At 39.1% G+C, this 16,584-nt stretch overlaps 1 protein-coding gene across 1 annotated transcript in view; it reads right to left on the bottom strand.

Annotated features, from left to right (window-relative positions):
• Hao1 (hydroxyacid oxidase 1) overlaps positions 1-12,420 on the bottom strand; it is a 49,854-nt gene extending 37,434 nt beyond the window's left edge. The window contains exons 1-2 of the mRNA XM_028757014.1: positions 12,249-12,420; positions 6,611-6,762 (exon numbers count right to left, since the gene is read on the bottom strand). Coding sequence (XP_028612847.1) covers positions 6,611-6,762; positions 12,249-12,385 — 289 coding nt within the window. The 5' untranslated portion in view covers positions 12,386-12,420. The remainder of the gene's footprint in view (positions 1-6,610; positions 6,763-12,248) is intronic.
• Between the last annotated feature and the right edge of the window lie 4,164 nt (positions 12,421-16,584).

Below are 16,584 nucleotides of genomic sequence, written 5' to 3'. Positions count from 1 at the left end.
ATTAGACAGTGGTGACTTTCTCTATATAAGGTCCCAGCACTCCCTCGTGTGGTCTTTGTCCACATAACAAGCTAGAAATATAAGAATACATAATTTTTTTCATTATTATTCCCCACGTTTAAAGCCAATAAATAAGGAGGCTTATGCACCTCCATGGAAGACAGTAAAGTTTGATGATGGTCACTATATGCAGACAATGAGCGAGCTTCCCTGGTAACACCTGTAACATAGCAACAAGCATTTGAGAAATCAGATTTGAGGCTGAAGAGATAGCTCAGCTATTAACAGCTAGGCTGACCATGAAAGAGACAAGAGATCAGAGTGTTCTACCCACCTTGCAATACAGAAACCAAATCTAACTATATCAGAGTGGTCTACCCATCTTGCCACACAGAAACCAAATCTAATTTGGTTTGTAGCACCTAATTTGTCAGCTACTAAGATTGATGATCACTGTTTGCTAGTGCCTTTAATATGTGAAATACAGAAGTGATTTCTTCCTTGAAGAATAAAGACAAAAATGAAAAAGAAAAAGGAGAGTGGAAGCTAAAGTCTCTTATTTATAGACATTTACCATTCACTATTAGAACAATTTCCAGTTGTTACGGTAGATTAATAAGGCTAAACAATGTTTTGCAGCAAATCATTTAGTCACAGCATAATGCCTTAAAAATTTTTTTGTGATGCTCCCTGCCACACCCCTCTACTTCACAAGAGTTTTAGAGACTTTCGTTTCTGTTGATACAAGACAACCAAGTATTTACTAGTGGCTTTCATTGTCTTTGGTTTATTCCTTCTTCTCAAAAATCAAAAGTAGAACTGCTATGGTTTTGATTAATATTCCTAGATTGGCACATAGGGCTTGCCTTGGGCCTCTTGCCCCAATTAATGATATTGGGAAATATCGGTGGTTGATCAGTTTATCACAGTCAGCATCGACTAATGGGATAAAAACATTGAGCAAGGGGGCTGGAGAGATGGCTCAGAGGTTAAGAGCAACAGCTGCTCTTCCAGAGGTCCTGAGTTCAATTCCCAGCAACCACATGGTGGCTCACAACCATCTGTAATGAGATCTGATGCCCTCTTCTGGTGTGTCTGAAGACAGCTACAGTGTATTCATACAAATAAAATAAATCTTTAAAAAAAAAAAAAAAAAAAACATTGAGCAAAATGTCACCCAGCCTCAGTTTCTGCATTAATAGGGTTAAAGGTCAGACCTTAGGGATTTGGGTGGATGTGGTTTAGGACAGTGTTAAGCAATAGATGAGATAAATTTAAAAATCTGAGACACATCAATGGTTCAATAAATGTCAGTTATCTTCCCACAGGCTTTGAAGTATTATATTCTGAATTTCTGAAATATTTACCAAATATTTATCTGTGTCTTCACCAAGATTCAAAGTTAAATATGCTTCCACTCCTATTCTATATCCCAGGGGTGCAGTGTGAGAAACAATCACACGTGCACACGGGTGCTCACCCTGTTCAAGCTGTCCAATCACTGCCCTAAACCACACTTTAAAAAAGATGGAACCCCTGGAAAAGGTTTGAGGCCAGTTATGTACCTTGAACTGTCTTTAGTAGTTGGTGAAATTTTAAATGTGATTTATTCAGAACCATTTTTTTTTTTTAAGTGTAAAGATCATTTACTCTCCTCGGAACTTTTCTGGACTTTTGAGTTCTGTCTTCATTGATTTCTTTCTCTGGCTTTGTTTCTTGGGTCTTGTGTTGATGTGTTTATTTTGTTTTGCTAAGTAGTTCTCCCCAACTGCTACCAACTCACTGCAGCCTCCACCCCCAACCTCCATCTCCAGGTGCTGAGGTTCCAGGCATGAGCCACCATGCTGAGATGGCTTTGTTTTGCAGTTTTCTCACAGACAGGTTTTCCCTCATGTATTGTTTAGCAGTGAAAAGCTTTTCCTAAAGAACTTTTTTAAAAATACTAAATCCACAACAGCAGGCATGCTCTTGTGATGACTAAGTTTCTCGGGTCCTTCAGAACAGCACCAAGCCCCTTGGGACGTGGTGTGTAAAACTCTGGGCTTCCTTAAGCTACTCACTTTATCAGTGAGAGAGCAGTAACCCTAGAAAGTGAAAAGGAGCAGCCCTAAGATGCAAAACCAGTTAGTGGTGAATTTGCACATAAATTGGTTGTCCTTGCTGAACAGCCAGGGGACAGTTGTAACCCACAAAAGTATTTGTTTTGGCCCACAGGCTGTTGCCCCAAATAGTGTTTTAAAATTTTTTGATTTATTTGCCAACATATAAAAACAAGAAATCGTACATAAAAAAATTGAAATTGCTGGCTTCTTTTGAGCTATTTGAAGAGCTGGCAGCCTCTCCTCACTCCCTCAGGAACAGTCAGTCAGCTTAAGCAAGTTCACGGCTGCCCCCTTTGGGATAAAACAGGCAACCACTGCCTCCATCACTGAGCACAGACTGTTAGTTTCCTTACCTCCTCTACTCTGTACATCAAACATCAAGCTTAGCCTTGAAAGGTCATTTTTGAGGACCTTGCATTAAGTGTAAGATGAAAGTATTAGTTCAAAAAAAGAGAGGTTTTCATTATGATAAGATATGAATAGAGTGTGCTTTCCTGAAAGAGGTTATATATGAAAGAGGAAGATTTTGAGAATCTGGGGGTCTGGGGAGCAATTGATCGAGTGGCATGCACCACTGCTGTCAGCTTTTCTAGCATCTATTTCATGACTCCACACTAGAATGCTTAGAATGTAGAGCTCTGGTTTACATCCAGTGACTAGCTGTTCACCACAATGTAAAGGGCCCCTGAGTTTTACCGGGTAACCTTGTATGCATCCTCATTGCATCTCAAAATTAAAAATAAAATGGGCTGTGCATTCTAAAACCATCAGACCATGGGAAAACAGGGAATACTATTTGTGAATCTACACCATACCGATTTGAGCCCACAGTGGTGACAGGACAAAGTAAAGGACCCTTGAGTCAGATTCTGGGAAGAAATCTGGAAATCACACAAGGAATGTGAGACTGTGGTGCTGTGGCCATATCTAGAACTGTGACGAGAACATGCTAATTTCACAGGTCAGACCTTTCCCTGTGGATGTGAATGACCCTCATTTAGTCTCATTTGACAGGCTGATGGGGACATTTTGTCCTGAGATCACAAACTAACCTCTGTACTTTGAACTTGGCTCCAACTTCCTATCTTTACAACATAGGCTGTGTCCTTGGAAATACAAAATTTAGGGGTCAGATAATTAAGAGGTTGACAAAACTCTTCCATGGTAACTTGAACAGATTTCACAGTATTTTCAAAGATCAGACTTAGACTGTCTAATTCTTTCTGGGAATAATGGAATAAATCAATTAATAGATTCTTGATTCTGTGATAGTTTCCTGCGTTTCAGAGAGTAATCTACTAAACATGAAGGTTGCTCCACTCTTGCTTAAAGTTTCTTGTGGCTAACTACATCCTTCACTGAGCTATTATCCTGGCCCACATTTCCTCCAGAAACCAACAGTGGCAGGAAGAAGTAATGAATTCAAAACCCCTAGTCAAGCAGCATCAGCTCAAGGACCCCTCCTTTTCCTGCCAAAGAAACTCATTATCCCACACCTAAATGCGCAGACTGTGGCCAAATTCACAGACCACGCCCACATGCACGGACCAAGCAATAGCCTTTGCTCTGAGTTGATTAATTCCTATATTAAAAAGAACAACGCATCATAGATGATCGTGAAAACACAGATGGAAACCGGAAGAATGCGGAGGTCCTTGAAGGAGGTCCTTGGTATACAGCTGTCTTATAACCTCAGATGCTATGACTCAGATGTTTTAGATTCTTGAAGACAAGGATCTCCAAACCCTGTTCCTTATGCCTTTTACACTTCGTTCGAAGGTAGATTGTATGTTTCACTGTCCCAGAGTCCTGCTTCATACATACCTAAAGCTATAAACTCATGGCTTCTGATGCATTTTCAAAGCAGCGCACAGTAGTTAGGAGCCACTGTTCTGAAGAGAGACTGCTGGGATCTGGACACTTCCAGTCACTTATGAATCATGTAGACCTGGGCAAGTGACGCATCTTATATGTGCCTCAGTTCCTCATGTGTAAAATAGGCTTAGTAATGTAGCTGCTTCTCTGGGCTTTCTGAGAATATGAGAACCTAACAGCTGTGATGTACTTAGACAAGTGCCTAGAAGGTTATCATTTTGTGCTAAATAAATCTAAAAGGGTAAGAACTAATGGGCTTAATATCAGCTCCTGGTGCGTGCCAGAAGACATAACATTTGATGAATAGTCCTCCCTAACAGTTTCTAAATAAGCATGTTCATTTTATTCCAGCCCATGCTTACCAGAATCGCGGCTTTGGAACCATTGGGCGGAAGTTAGAGACTACAGCATGACATTACTGGTTATGAAAGCGGTTCTCTGAAACACTAGCAATTTATCCACAAAATTGGACAGTAATGCCAAGTTCTCTGGCCCCATGCTGACTTACTAGGAGAGCTCTGCCCACTGATCTACTTGCTGCCCCCTGTTCTGTCCTCTGAGTTGTTTTCTGGGTTTGTCTCCTCTTTCAAATCTATTTTTCATTGTCTCCTTCTTGAACAATAAATAATTCAAATATAGTTTATAAGGATGGCCTAAAACCTAGAAGAACATAAAGTAATCTCCCACTCACCGCTTTGAAAAACTAGTAAATTACAAAGAGCATCTCCATCTTCCAACACAGTCTCCCTAACATTGTTTCTGCCCACTAATAAAAACATGAAATTGTGTGCCTTTCTACCAATTGTAACTGCTAATTGAAATAATTCAAGAGTAGTAGCTAGTACCTCTGTAATCCCAGCACTCAAGAGGTTGAGGCAGTGGGATCAAGCTCAGATACACAATAAATTCTTATAAAAAAAACTGAAAAAGAGAAAAAAGAAATAGGAGGAAAGATGGATTTTAAAAGAGACAAAGGACAGAGATCATAATCAATTTCTGCACCATTTTCAAATTTTTATTTCTTTTGATATGCTTGCCATTTTTCTTATAGTATCTCTAATTAGAAATCAGTTCTTCTAACATCTGTCATATAAAATTAAAATCATGGAAATTCTTGTTCAAATCTTTTTCCAAAAAAAAAAAAAAGTTACAGCATCCTATGGAATTCACATCTAAAATCCTTGATACAGAGTGCCACATTATTTCTTACATTCCTTGCTTTCCATTCTTCTGATCCATGTTGGAAACTAAACATTTCTCCCAAATCACACCACCAAATAAATAATCTCACATCCAGAAAATAAAATTATGATACTGGCTTATATTCCTTTGCATATTAGTGGAATATCTTCCTTGGCTGACTCTTGTCTCCATTCATGAATTTCTTATTTTCTTACTTTTGTCTTTGCATCATTTTCTTGTTTGAGGGATATTGACATGGAGTGAACATTATCCCTTTGCAGTCTCTTATTTTCTCAACTGTTTTTCAATTCCTCAAAAATATTGCAATATCCTAAGGAATAATTCCTTTTGATATTTATGAAAATTTTGGTGCACTCAAGTTTTAATCTAACATGACCATCTCTCCGCTTTTGTTACCCTAAGTTTCTTTAAATAGGCCGACCCTCTACATTCATTTAGTCTGGTCTCTCATCTCCCACCACCTCCATCCCAGGGGCTGTGTTTCTGGATTACCACAGCTAATCCCTGGGTCTCTGAGCACACTCGGCTGCATATGACTCTCCAGCATCAAGGATGCTGCCAGCCTCTGACCTATGCTTGTATTCAGTACAAACTTTCTGTGTCAAAGCAAAATTTTGATGTTTTTGGCAGAGTTCTGTGGGAGTCATTTCAGTGAAGAAGGTAGAGGCATTTGATTCTTAATTCTCAGAATTAAAAAGCTTTAAAATAGCATTGAGTTCATGCTCTTTCAGCCCTTCATTTCTTGCCCAATTGGCATCAAAAGATATCAAATAGGAATTCCTCAGCCACACTTCTTAGTCTGTAAAGCAGAATGCACAGAGGTCTATGTATAGCCTTTCACATATTCAGTGTTGCTAGGGAACTAGGAAGCTAATCTATTAGCCAGGGGGAGAAATTTCTTTGTAGTCTTTTTCCTTTCCTCTCCGCTCCTTCCTGAGACGGTGGGAAATGCTCTACTAGGAAAAGAATCCACCTATAAAACAGAATCAAGTTCTAATTCCATAGAAGAAAACAGAGCCAACTAGATCTCTGCCTTTGTTCTTTCAGTATGCAAATCATTTCAGTTTGGAATAACCCTACCTCTGCACTCAAGACCTGAGATCTTGGGCAAGCTAGTTCTCAGATCTCCAGTTTTAGAGATCTTGATATTACTACTCATAAAACAACTAACATGAACTGGGCACTACTCTGTGCCAGGCGTTTATATGTATAATTTTTGTGACCCTCCCACAGCAACCAAATGCAACAATTACTAGTTTGATCCCTGTTTCACAGAGGAAAATCAAGCACATAGAGAGGATCTTGCCCTGAACCAACAGGCTAGAAAGTTGATGGTAGAACCAAGGAAAGTAATTTTAAAAATATATATATACAGGCATCCTGGGAAGGGTGTTCGAGGAGGAAGCCTCTATTTGTCTCCCTCTTCCTACCTCGGACAGTGGCCAGCTCCCCATCCACGTGAGCCATGCACTGCATGGCAGTAGCCCCAACACATATTGGCATACTGACTCTCTGTCCTAAAACAGAAGTCGACAGGTCGATATCAGCAACGTTGCGAAGCATCCGTGGATAGAGCTTCCACCTGGAATTTAAAAGAATACTAATGTCAATAGATATAATTTTAAAATTTCAAAGGCGTAACCAAAACTTTAACATATATTTTAAGAGATAAAACAATATATTTTTTTCATTAAGCCAAATCCTATCCTTGCATAGTAAAATTTTCTCCCTACCTCAAACTTCTGACCAACATTGGTCTGCATTTTTCATCCTCATATTTCTGCTTTTAAAGAATGTTATATGGTGGACTCATATAGTGAACAGCCTTTTGAGCCTGACACAGTCTCCTTCATAGCCACCTGTGCTGGTGCGTGTATCATCAGCTTGTACCATTGGGCTGATCTATTTCACATCCCAGAGGGAACCTGAGTTGCATATTTGTTCCTGGGGGACACTTGGGATATTTCTATTTTGTATCGATGATAAACAGAGTCACTATGAACATCCACTTATAGGCTTTGGGGTAAATGTAGATTTTATTTTACATTCCTCAGACCTAGATGATGATATACAAAGTCCTAGAGGCTACATTTAGACTGGAGAAGGTATGGATCTTCCTTCTGTAAGAGAGAGTAACTCAAAGCAATTGCTTTTAAAATTATGATTATTTTCCTCAAAGTTATTAACTAAATATACTGTGTCTGCTGATGAATGAGCCTGAGGGAAGAGTTAAACCTTTGGTTACTCGTTTTGTCAGTCAAGCACTTTCCTCAAAATAGTTAATAGAAACTAACATTTTTAATTCTTGGAAATTATTGTAAACTATTTTTTCTGTGATTCCTTAAAGTCAGAACAGAAGTTATTAAGCCAAATTGTATCCATAAATTTTACTGGAGACTAACCTATCTTTCCTATGAGCAGAATGTATATTTTCTACTTGCTTATGTCACTTAGTCTCCTCATTGTAGGCAGATCAAGACTGGGCGTTATTAAAATAAAATAAATAAATAACACACATATAAGCCTAACCAACAGTCCTGTATGCTGATTTTCTAGTTTAACTCTACTTCTAATGAGGTTTAGATTGTTCTTGCAAATATAGTGAAGAGTGGCTTCACACTGGAGAAATGAGGAGAAAGTCCTTAATTGAATAAAACCTGTTTTATCTGGGGTGGGGGGAAGAGGAGGAGGAGGCACAGCAGTAGCAGTTCTACCTTGAGGACCTCCTAGAAGTTTGCAAGCTAACATTTCTTACACGTAAACTAAAACAAAGCATTCTTGAATGAAGTGATAAAGAAATTTAGCGAGTGGTTCCTAAGCTGGTTGGTTGGTTGGTTTCTCCCTGAGCTGTTCTTTGACAATCATAACAGTCATCATTTTCCATCACACCACAGTTTCTGTTCCTGGAAATCTGTTCCTCACCATGGACACTTACAGCACGATGCTTTGATCTCCAATGTGAAGGGGGAGAGGCAGAAGCCCTGGAGGGAGATTTTATTACCAAACATCTCTAAGAGTGTTGTTAGAATGAGAGGAAGAGAATTTAATAATGGGGACAGACACACAGGTTTTGAAAGGCATTTATATTAATATTTATTTATGACTAAAAGAACAATGGAAGACACACAGCACTGTGGGACACCAGTCCCCTCTCTCTCTCTCTCTCTCTCTCTCTCTCTCTCTCTCTCTCTCTCCCCCTTGTGTGTGTGTGTGCACATGTGCGTGTGTGTGTTCGAGTGCACGCTCCTGCACATGCATATGTGCATGTGCATATGTAAAAGGTACCTTTATAAATGTCACCCATTTACAAACCAAAGCTCCATCTGTCAATAAACAACAGCCCTACACTTGTCCACTTGGTGGTGCAGTCACCTTAATAATTACATGCTCATACTTTCCAGAAATACATTTTCTGTTTCAGATATTACAGAAACTCTTCAACCCCTACGTCTCTGGGTAAAATTAAATAAAGCAAGTGAAAAGGTGAATTGTACATCTTGTAAAGCATCCTCCAGGTTTTGGTGTTTTACAAATAACAAAAACTACCAGTTTCAAAGCATTTTTTACTCCCTCCCCCCCCCAGTCTCACACACACACACACACACACACACACACAAAACTACTTCAAATTTAACTAGCTATTGCCTCAATTATACAACAAATAACTCTTCACCATAACCTTATGTTGCATTCCTGTGGTGTCTTCTTTAGGAAGAGCCTGTTAAGACAGAGAGATCTACTGAACCATTGAGTAACTACTGTTTTAAAAGACCAAAATGAACAAAGGAATTTACAACAGGACTTTCAGACTACACTTCACATAGAACAAAGGCCTAGGTTCTAACTAATCAAAAACTCAAGAGAGGCACATGCTCCCTCCAACAGACAAAACCACGCCTTGAAAGAATTCACAAATTCCATAATACTGAAGCCTTATGCCCACTTATTACATGGCAAACCACCAGGAATTAATTTTTCTATAGTCCTAAAATACCAACGTACAGTGTCCCAGTTTCTTTATCTTAGCTTTTACCTCCACAAATTTAAAGCCATTGATTGAAAATACTACCTCCTCACTTATTTCATGGATCAGTGGAGAGATGCTGTAATGGTTCTGCTTACATAATATTGAAAATACCACTATCGACTTTGTAATGTTTCCCAAATAACAAACTGAGACTGGCATAATTTTTATCTAGCAGATTGTTGAACTTAAACCTCCCATTTGTCAGTGTCAATCAAGATACAGCAGGAAGGGGCAACTTCTACTTCTGATCTCATGATCCTGCTAAAGAACCAAACCGTGGAGAAAGTTTCCATCAGAAACACCTTCAGAAAAAGCCAGGGAGTGTGTGACAAACCTGAGTGAGGAGGCTCCTTTATGTCAGTGTGGAAAAGAAATGGTGTAGTACACTTTTCCAAATTAGCTCCAATCTGGTCAGGCTGTTCCGAATGAAGCAACCTGGCATTCTGATCTTTTTCCTTGTTCTTACATATTTGCAACAGGAAATTTCATCCTTCTGGGTGTTTCAATTTATTCATCCTTTCATGATATTATTTCTGGCCATGATAATGTTAGTCCCGAATCAGACCAAAAAACATTTCCAGCTAGTTGTGGGTCACACAAGTGGCCCAAGTTTCCAGAACTCTAAAATATGGTTGTCAGATCTGTGTGCTGTTGAACAGTGCTGGTGAAGAGTCTCCTATACTGGTGGAAGAAAAAGAGGATGAACATCACAAATGCCTTTGAAACACCCTGACCTTTCGTTATGTCTCTGACTGTTTTGTAGCCTTTGTCTGAAACTGAATGAGAAGCCTCAGGGTGATTTCCTTCCTGGTATCAAGACAATGCTACCAAAGTCAGCAGAAATTCTCCTATTTCCACATGACAAGCTCAATAGAACAAATCAAGGTATTACAGGTCGTGGAGAGAACCACAAGGCAGGGGAGGAGTTGAGATATCAGAGAGGTGATCACACCTGATATTTGTTGGAGTACAAACATGGAGTAAGGACCAGCTGTCCTTTGAAGAACTTTGCTGAATGCCTTTCTATTTATTTAAAGAAACAAAAGAATCATCAAGTTCCATGAAAGACATGGCACTTGTCTTTCCCAGTTTCAGTATCTGTGTCATGGGGATAAATTAGTCCACACTTAGGATGGTATTCTATTGGGAGTGTGGTCAAATTCACAAAAGCCATGAGACTCTTGTGGTTGGTTAAAACTTGGACATCAAGTCTTCTATGCCTCAGAAAGTTTCTAGAATTTGTAGGGTTAGCAAGGCAGTCTGTCTTACTGTCCTTTACTCTTTCTTTTTCTTTGTGTGTGTGTGTGTATGTGTGTGTGTGTGTGTGTATGTGTGTGTGAACTGTTTGGGGGGTATTTTATACCATCTCCAACAATTAGATTATGAAAGCTAAGTCAATGTGTAGTTGTTGAAATGCAAGTTTCTGTTGGTAGGAACTTTCTATCTGCATCATTGTTGGGTCCTCAGCTTGTAGCAATCTTGCCTGTGAAATAGTTCAAAGTATAATTCAATCATTATCCTGCATGTTGGCACATTCCTGTAGTTCTCAGGAAGCAGAGTTAGGAGGATGACTGTAAGTCCCAGGTCAGCCTGTTGTGAATGGCTAGTTTGACAACATACAAAGTTATGTAATGGGACTATAAATACATTAATAAGTTGGACCATACGAGCTGAATTGTCTAAAGCGGTAGAGAAGGCTGCATAGAAATGGAATTGGTGACCACCAGCAGCAGTGCTCAGATATCAGCCCTACATATCAGTCAAGGACATGGAATGTCTTTGGCTATAAAAGCCCAGTAGAGCTAAGATGTTGTTTAAGGAGAGCACTCAGGAAATCTATTTACCTGGGCAACACAGAGGCATAAACCCAAGAAGGAATATTTATAAGAGCAAGAAATGTTGAAGAAGTTTAATAATAATAACAATAATAATAATTTGGTAAAGATCAGCACTCTCAGCTCCTGCATTATTAACCAACTCCCCATGTACAACTTCCCTAGCATTTGTGGGTTCAGGAAGGATTCAGAGAAAGCCTAATCAAGGACTTCAGAGGTTGGGAAGACATCCCGCCCTTCACACTATGCCCACCCACGCTCTACTACCAACGTGTGTGTAACATGACTCCCGCCAACAAGAGACTGCCTTGACTAACATGATTTAATTTCTCCTAATCAAAAACATAAAGGCGGTTCTGAGTGGGTTTTCTCCAGATCAAAGAAGAAATAGAAAAGAAGACAGATACTCCTGGATATTTTCTGTCCCTTTCTGCTTAATTAATCATGAACGGAGAACTCCCATGCCCACTGCCATCACTCAGGACAACAGTGGAAGAGGAATGGCATGGAAAGAGTGAGATGTGGGAAAGCCCCCTCAGCTACTTGGCTAAGAAAAAGAAGAAGAAAGAAAGAAAACATACCCTTTTAAAGTTATCTTACTTTTTGTTTTTACCACAAAAAGAAAGCATAAACTATGACACCTATTGTCTTGTGTCTGAAATATGAAAGCCTGGAGAAAATAATGTGGAATTGAGATGAAGCACTTGACAGAAGGTATGAGACAGCAAGGGTGAAAGATGGATGTTACGCAGACTTACTGCAATCTGAAGCAAAACTGTAGGCAACCCATAATCAAAATGAATGATACCTGAGAAAGCCAGCAGGATGGGAACATGGGAAGCAATAATCTTATCTAGTTCAACTGAATAGGGCTGCTATGTTGCATTTATGTTGCATTTAAAGCTGTCCTAGTCTATCAACACAGGAATTCTCTGTCACACTCTAATGCAAAGTAACCATCAGCATTTATGACACTTTGTATGTATAGGTAAATTAATTACTTTCACAGTTCAAGAAAAGGTATGGTTCACGTTTGCCACCAATCCACCAATCTTTAAGACATCAAGATTTCTCACATGCTGGAAATGTTCTACTCTATTAAGCACAAATTCAGGTGATCATTTTTACGCCATCACATAAAACTACATTTCATTCTCATGCAATGTCTTTGAGTGATATAAAAACAGAAGTAACCAAGTTTCTTACCTAGAAAATGCTCTGATATTATCAGCCAAAGTCTCCTGATCATTTGCCCCAGACTTGTAGTAATCATATACTGACTTCTGAAGTACTGATTGGGCATGCTGTTCATAATCACTGAGGCAGACCAGTCGAGGCAACATTGTGGCAGGGTACGGCAACCTCAGATACACTGGATGGTTTTCATGGATTGCTTTCTATGCCCAGACAATTCCGTTATTTGTCAATTATTAATAGACTTTTGCCAAAGTTCATATTTAATTCTCTCTTGGTTACATCAAATGAGCAAACATTGTATGCCTAGACTTTGACATTTCATTTGCAGGCTAGCCACCCAATGTACCAAAACCACAGAGTTAGAATTGGGGAGATAGCAGAAATAGGTAGGGTTGGTCACATTGACAAAGCAGGGGAATGAGTCAAAAGCGAAGAGGCTGACCTGAAGCCACTATTGGTCCACTTCTCCATCAGGCTGGGTCTTCGCAAAGTCCATACCTTTACACTTTGCTTTGGCACACACAAGGAGCTTCCACCTCATTTTCCTTGTACACTTCTATAGTGCACATGCCATACAAAAATAACACAAAAGGTTATAAAGTAACTTCATTATCCAATGACTGCAGAACTTCTGTATAATATAAATTTAACCCAATCATAAATATTTGGCTTTAATACAGAGAGCTAGATCTAAGGGTTTTTTTTTTAAATTGCTCTTGGAGTGGCTGAGGGCAGTGCCATTCTGAAAGATGTTGTAGTCATTATAAAAATCCCTCCTTGTCAGGAAATACCTGGGGAATATTTGGGTGAGCAATGCATGGCTAGAAGAGCAATAGAGTTGACCTAGATTTCAACCAAGTAGACCACACTGTGAGCTCCCCCCCACCCCCGCATCTGTTCAACAGTTGAATTCCAAATGCATAAGCCTGAAAGAACTTTCTTGAACTTGGAGCCCTACTTTCCAATCCAAGTGATACACTAAGTACCATAGTATCAGTGGGTGCTCTACGAAAGACCTCAGCAAAGAAGTCAAAGGGAGTGAAGCATAAGCTATGATAATTCCTCTCTCAGGTAAGATTACTCTTCAGTCTGTGTCTTGTATTCCAGGCTCCAGGTGCCCACAACATGTGCTGACTGGAAGATTCTGGGGTCTCTTCTAGCCTCACTTCCTGATCTCCACTGATCACTTGTCTGGCTGGCAGTGCTATTTGGACAAAACCCAAACTAAGAATTATTAATACCAAATCTATGGGAAGATGTAAAGGATATCTCATCAATGAAAATACAGTGCACTGAAGGAGTTGTTTTTTTAATATGAGATATCCACCATAGATTCATATGTTAAATGCTTAATCCCAAAATGATTATATGGGAGGTTCTGGAAATTTTAGGAAGTGAGGCCTAACAAGAAGTTAAACATGGAGGAAAGGTCCATGGTAATATCTTGTAGCATCTGTCCTCTCCTCTCTACCTACTACTTGCCAGGAATGACTAGCTCTCCTCTGTTACCCGTTATTGTGATGTCCTGCCCAATTACATGTGGCAAAGAAACCATGGACCAGAATAAACAACTTTTCCTTTTGAGGTGTTAGTTAGCATCAGCAATTCTTTTTACAGCAAGGAGAAAGCAATACAACAGATACTATGCAAACATCCCCCCTTTCACATCTTCTACTTTATGGACTGATTTTTTTTTTTAAAGAATGCTTTCTTAATCTCAATTATATCAGCATGAATCTTGAAAGTACATGAAAGTGCATGAGATTCCTTGGTTTCTAGGCAGCTGCTGCTGTTTTCAAGTCAATCTGATCGAATAGTTATTTGCTTAGTTCAAGTTATTTTCTATACTCTCATGAGGATTACCATCCAACAATGATCTTTATGTAGCCAGACTCTTTGAAGAACTGTCTTAGTTCATAATTTACAAGGCTCCATTGAGTGAATGGGATACAATGTAGAATCAACATATTTTACACCGAGTAAAACAATCTCTAAATATATTCTGTAGATGAGAAAACATCCAAGGAGAAAAATGTATTATCAAAACGTCATTGTGTGATCTACAGCTTAGTTTGGATCTGAAAGCACAGAAGACACAAGGAGCCTAGTCAACTGTCATGCAAAATCCCCACAATGATAGTCACTGAGAGCAGCAACAGGAGACAGATTACTAGTTGCTAGTCGAGAAGACTGGGTCCATGATAGTAGACTGAGAAAAATGGAAATGAAACCAGGAATGGATATACGCTTGAAACTGTTTTGCAAAGAGTTTTGATTGCATCAAAGGAGATCTGTTTAGTTTATCAATGATTTACTGTTTGGATTGATACATCAGCATATTGCAATGTTTCCCAATGGTTCAGGTATCAGTATAAATAACATATGATAGCTGCAATTGCAGGGGTCAATCTCCAACAACCCTCACCAAATAATAAAAACAGCATGAAAAAAAAAACCTTTAAATTGTTCAATTTAAGATTACTATGAGAATGTACCAACTGTGTTGCTTTGAAGAGCAAGCATCCCAGTCTGGCAGTTAGCAGGATCCTTATGAAAGTTGACCAAAGGAGTCTTAACTGCCCCAGTTTGACAATTAACAGGGTTGTTAAAAAAGTCGAGCAAAGTCTTGGCTGCTGCTCAGGACACATTCAAAATTTGCAAATTAAACAACTGTTTCTTTACGCAGCCCACCCTTTACAACAACTGCTAAAACTTATTACTTGTGCCTTGCAACTTACCTAATCAGGATGGTGAGGTGCTTTAGTACCGTTTAATAAACTTTAAGTAGGTCAAATCATAGTGATACCAAAGAAGGGAAATTGGGGCCAGAGATTTTCAAAGTATAATTCTGGACCAAGAGCTAAGCATCCTCTGGAACTGGATACCAGATGAGCATTTGCATCTTCGGGCTCAGTCTCTGATGAAACACTTGGTACAGCCAACTGGACTGTACCAAGCCATGCTCGTGACTGTTACTCACAATACTGTTTAAGATCCAGGGTTTGGATAAGAAAGGGAATAAAGGGGGAGCCTTTAATTTTAAAACCAACTGACCAACCAACCTTATTCTCCTTAATTACTGTTGCAAGCCACTAGTGGATTTGGAGTGATATCATAGAAAGTAATTCTTCACATAATTGCATTAATCTCTTGGTGACTAGGAATAAAAGGGGGTGGGGTTTTAAATCAGACTTTGCTAATTCATGACAACCACACTGTTTAAATATCGTACTTTTTTTTTTTTCCACAGAGACAGTCTGTAAAACTTCCATGGAAAACCTGCACAACAGGATGCTTAAGAAGAGAATGGGCAAAGCAAGTTTAGTGGCTAGAGGATACATTTGTGAGTACATACATACATACAGCCGCTACAGCAACCCTGATCTCAAGTCTGAGAGTCAGGATGATGCTCATGCAAATGTTCAAGTCCTCTTACTCACAGTGGCCAAAACACTGGAGCTTTGAGTTTTCATTTTTTAATATTGGGCTTGATAAAATTTAATTTCCTTCTCATCCTTCTTTGTGAAACAATAAAACTTTCAATAATACTGCCTCCACATCTCCCAACCCCTTTGATAGTTCCCAAGCCACAAGACTGTCTTTAGGAACACTTACCTGCTCCCAAATCTCCAGTAAAACACAAGCCTGAGCTCAAAGAAACCAATGAGAAAGCTATATCCTCTTGGTGCTTTTATCCAAGATGCAGTTTAGACTCTTGTTGGGAGAATATCTGGTTTCTGTCTTTAACCTTTGAAGAAATATTTTATTGAAATGGCAGGTGGGATATGAGGAACAAATCAGTCATTTTCGTTATCTTTGGCATCAAAAGAGACTAAGTATTCCAACTCTCTAGCTGTAAAGGTAAGCAAGAATTCCGAGCACTTTGAATGGAAGAAGACAGCCCTCTCCAAGTACAAAGTACATTTCCATGACTATTCATGACTACTCCACAATTACTTTGGCATTTCTTTTTACACACTTATGGCCTTTCATTCTCTATCTTTGTGAAACTTCCTGGCCATTTTTCATAACAGATGATTTTATACTCGACAGATGTTTTAAATCCATTTTGAGTATACAGCATTTTCTGTTATATATGTATATTTTCACTAAACTCTTTATATTTTTTTAAGAATTCTTTTAGTTTTAAATGTTTGTGTGTGTGTGTGTATGTGTGTGTGTGTGTGTGTGTGTGAGAGAGAGAGAGAGAGAGAGAGAGAGAGAGAGAGAGAGAGAGAGAGAGGAGAGAGAGAATTGTGAAGACTGGGGAAACGTGGAGAATGAACTTCACAAGTTCTCTAAGGTGAATATCTAAACCTGACTGAAGCAGAATTAGGTTCGAAAG

This window comes from Grammomys surdaster, unplaced genomic scaffold (genome assembly GCF_004785775.1).
Source record: "Grammomys surdaster isolate TR1022 unplaced genomic scaffold, NIH_TR_1.0 129, whole genome shotgun sequence".
Taxonomy (NCBI): domain Eukaryota; kingdom Metazoa; phylum Chordata; class Mammalia; order Rodentia; family Muridae; genus Grammomys; species Grammomys surdaster.
Note: the sequence above shows the minus strand (reverse complement) of the source record. Positions and strands in the feature narration are given on the sequence as shown.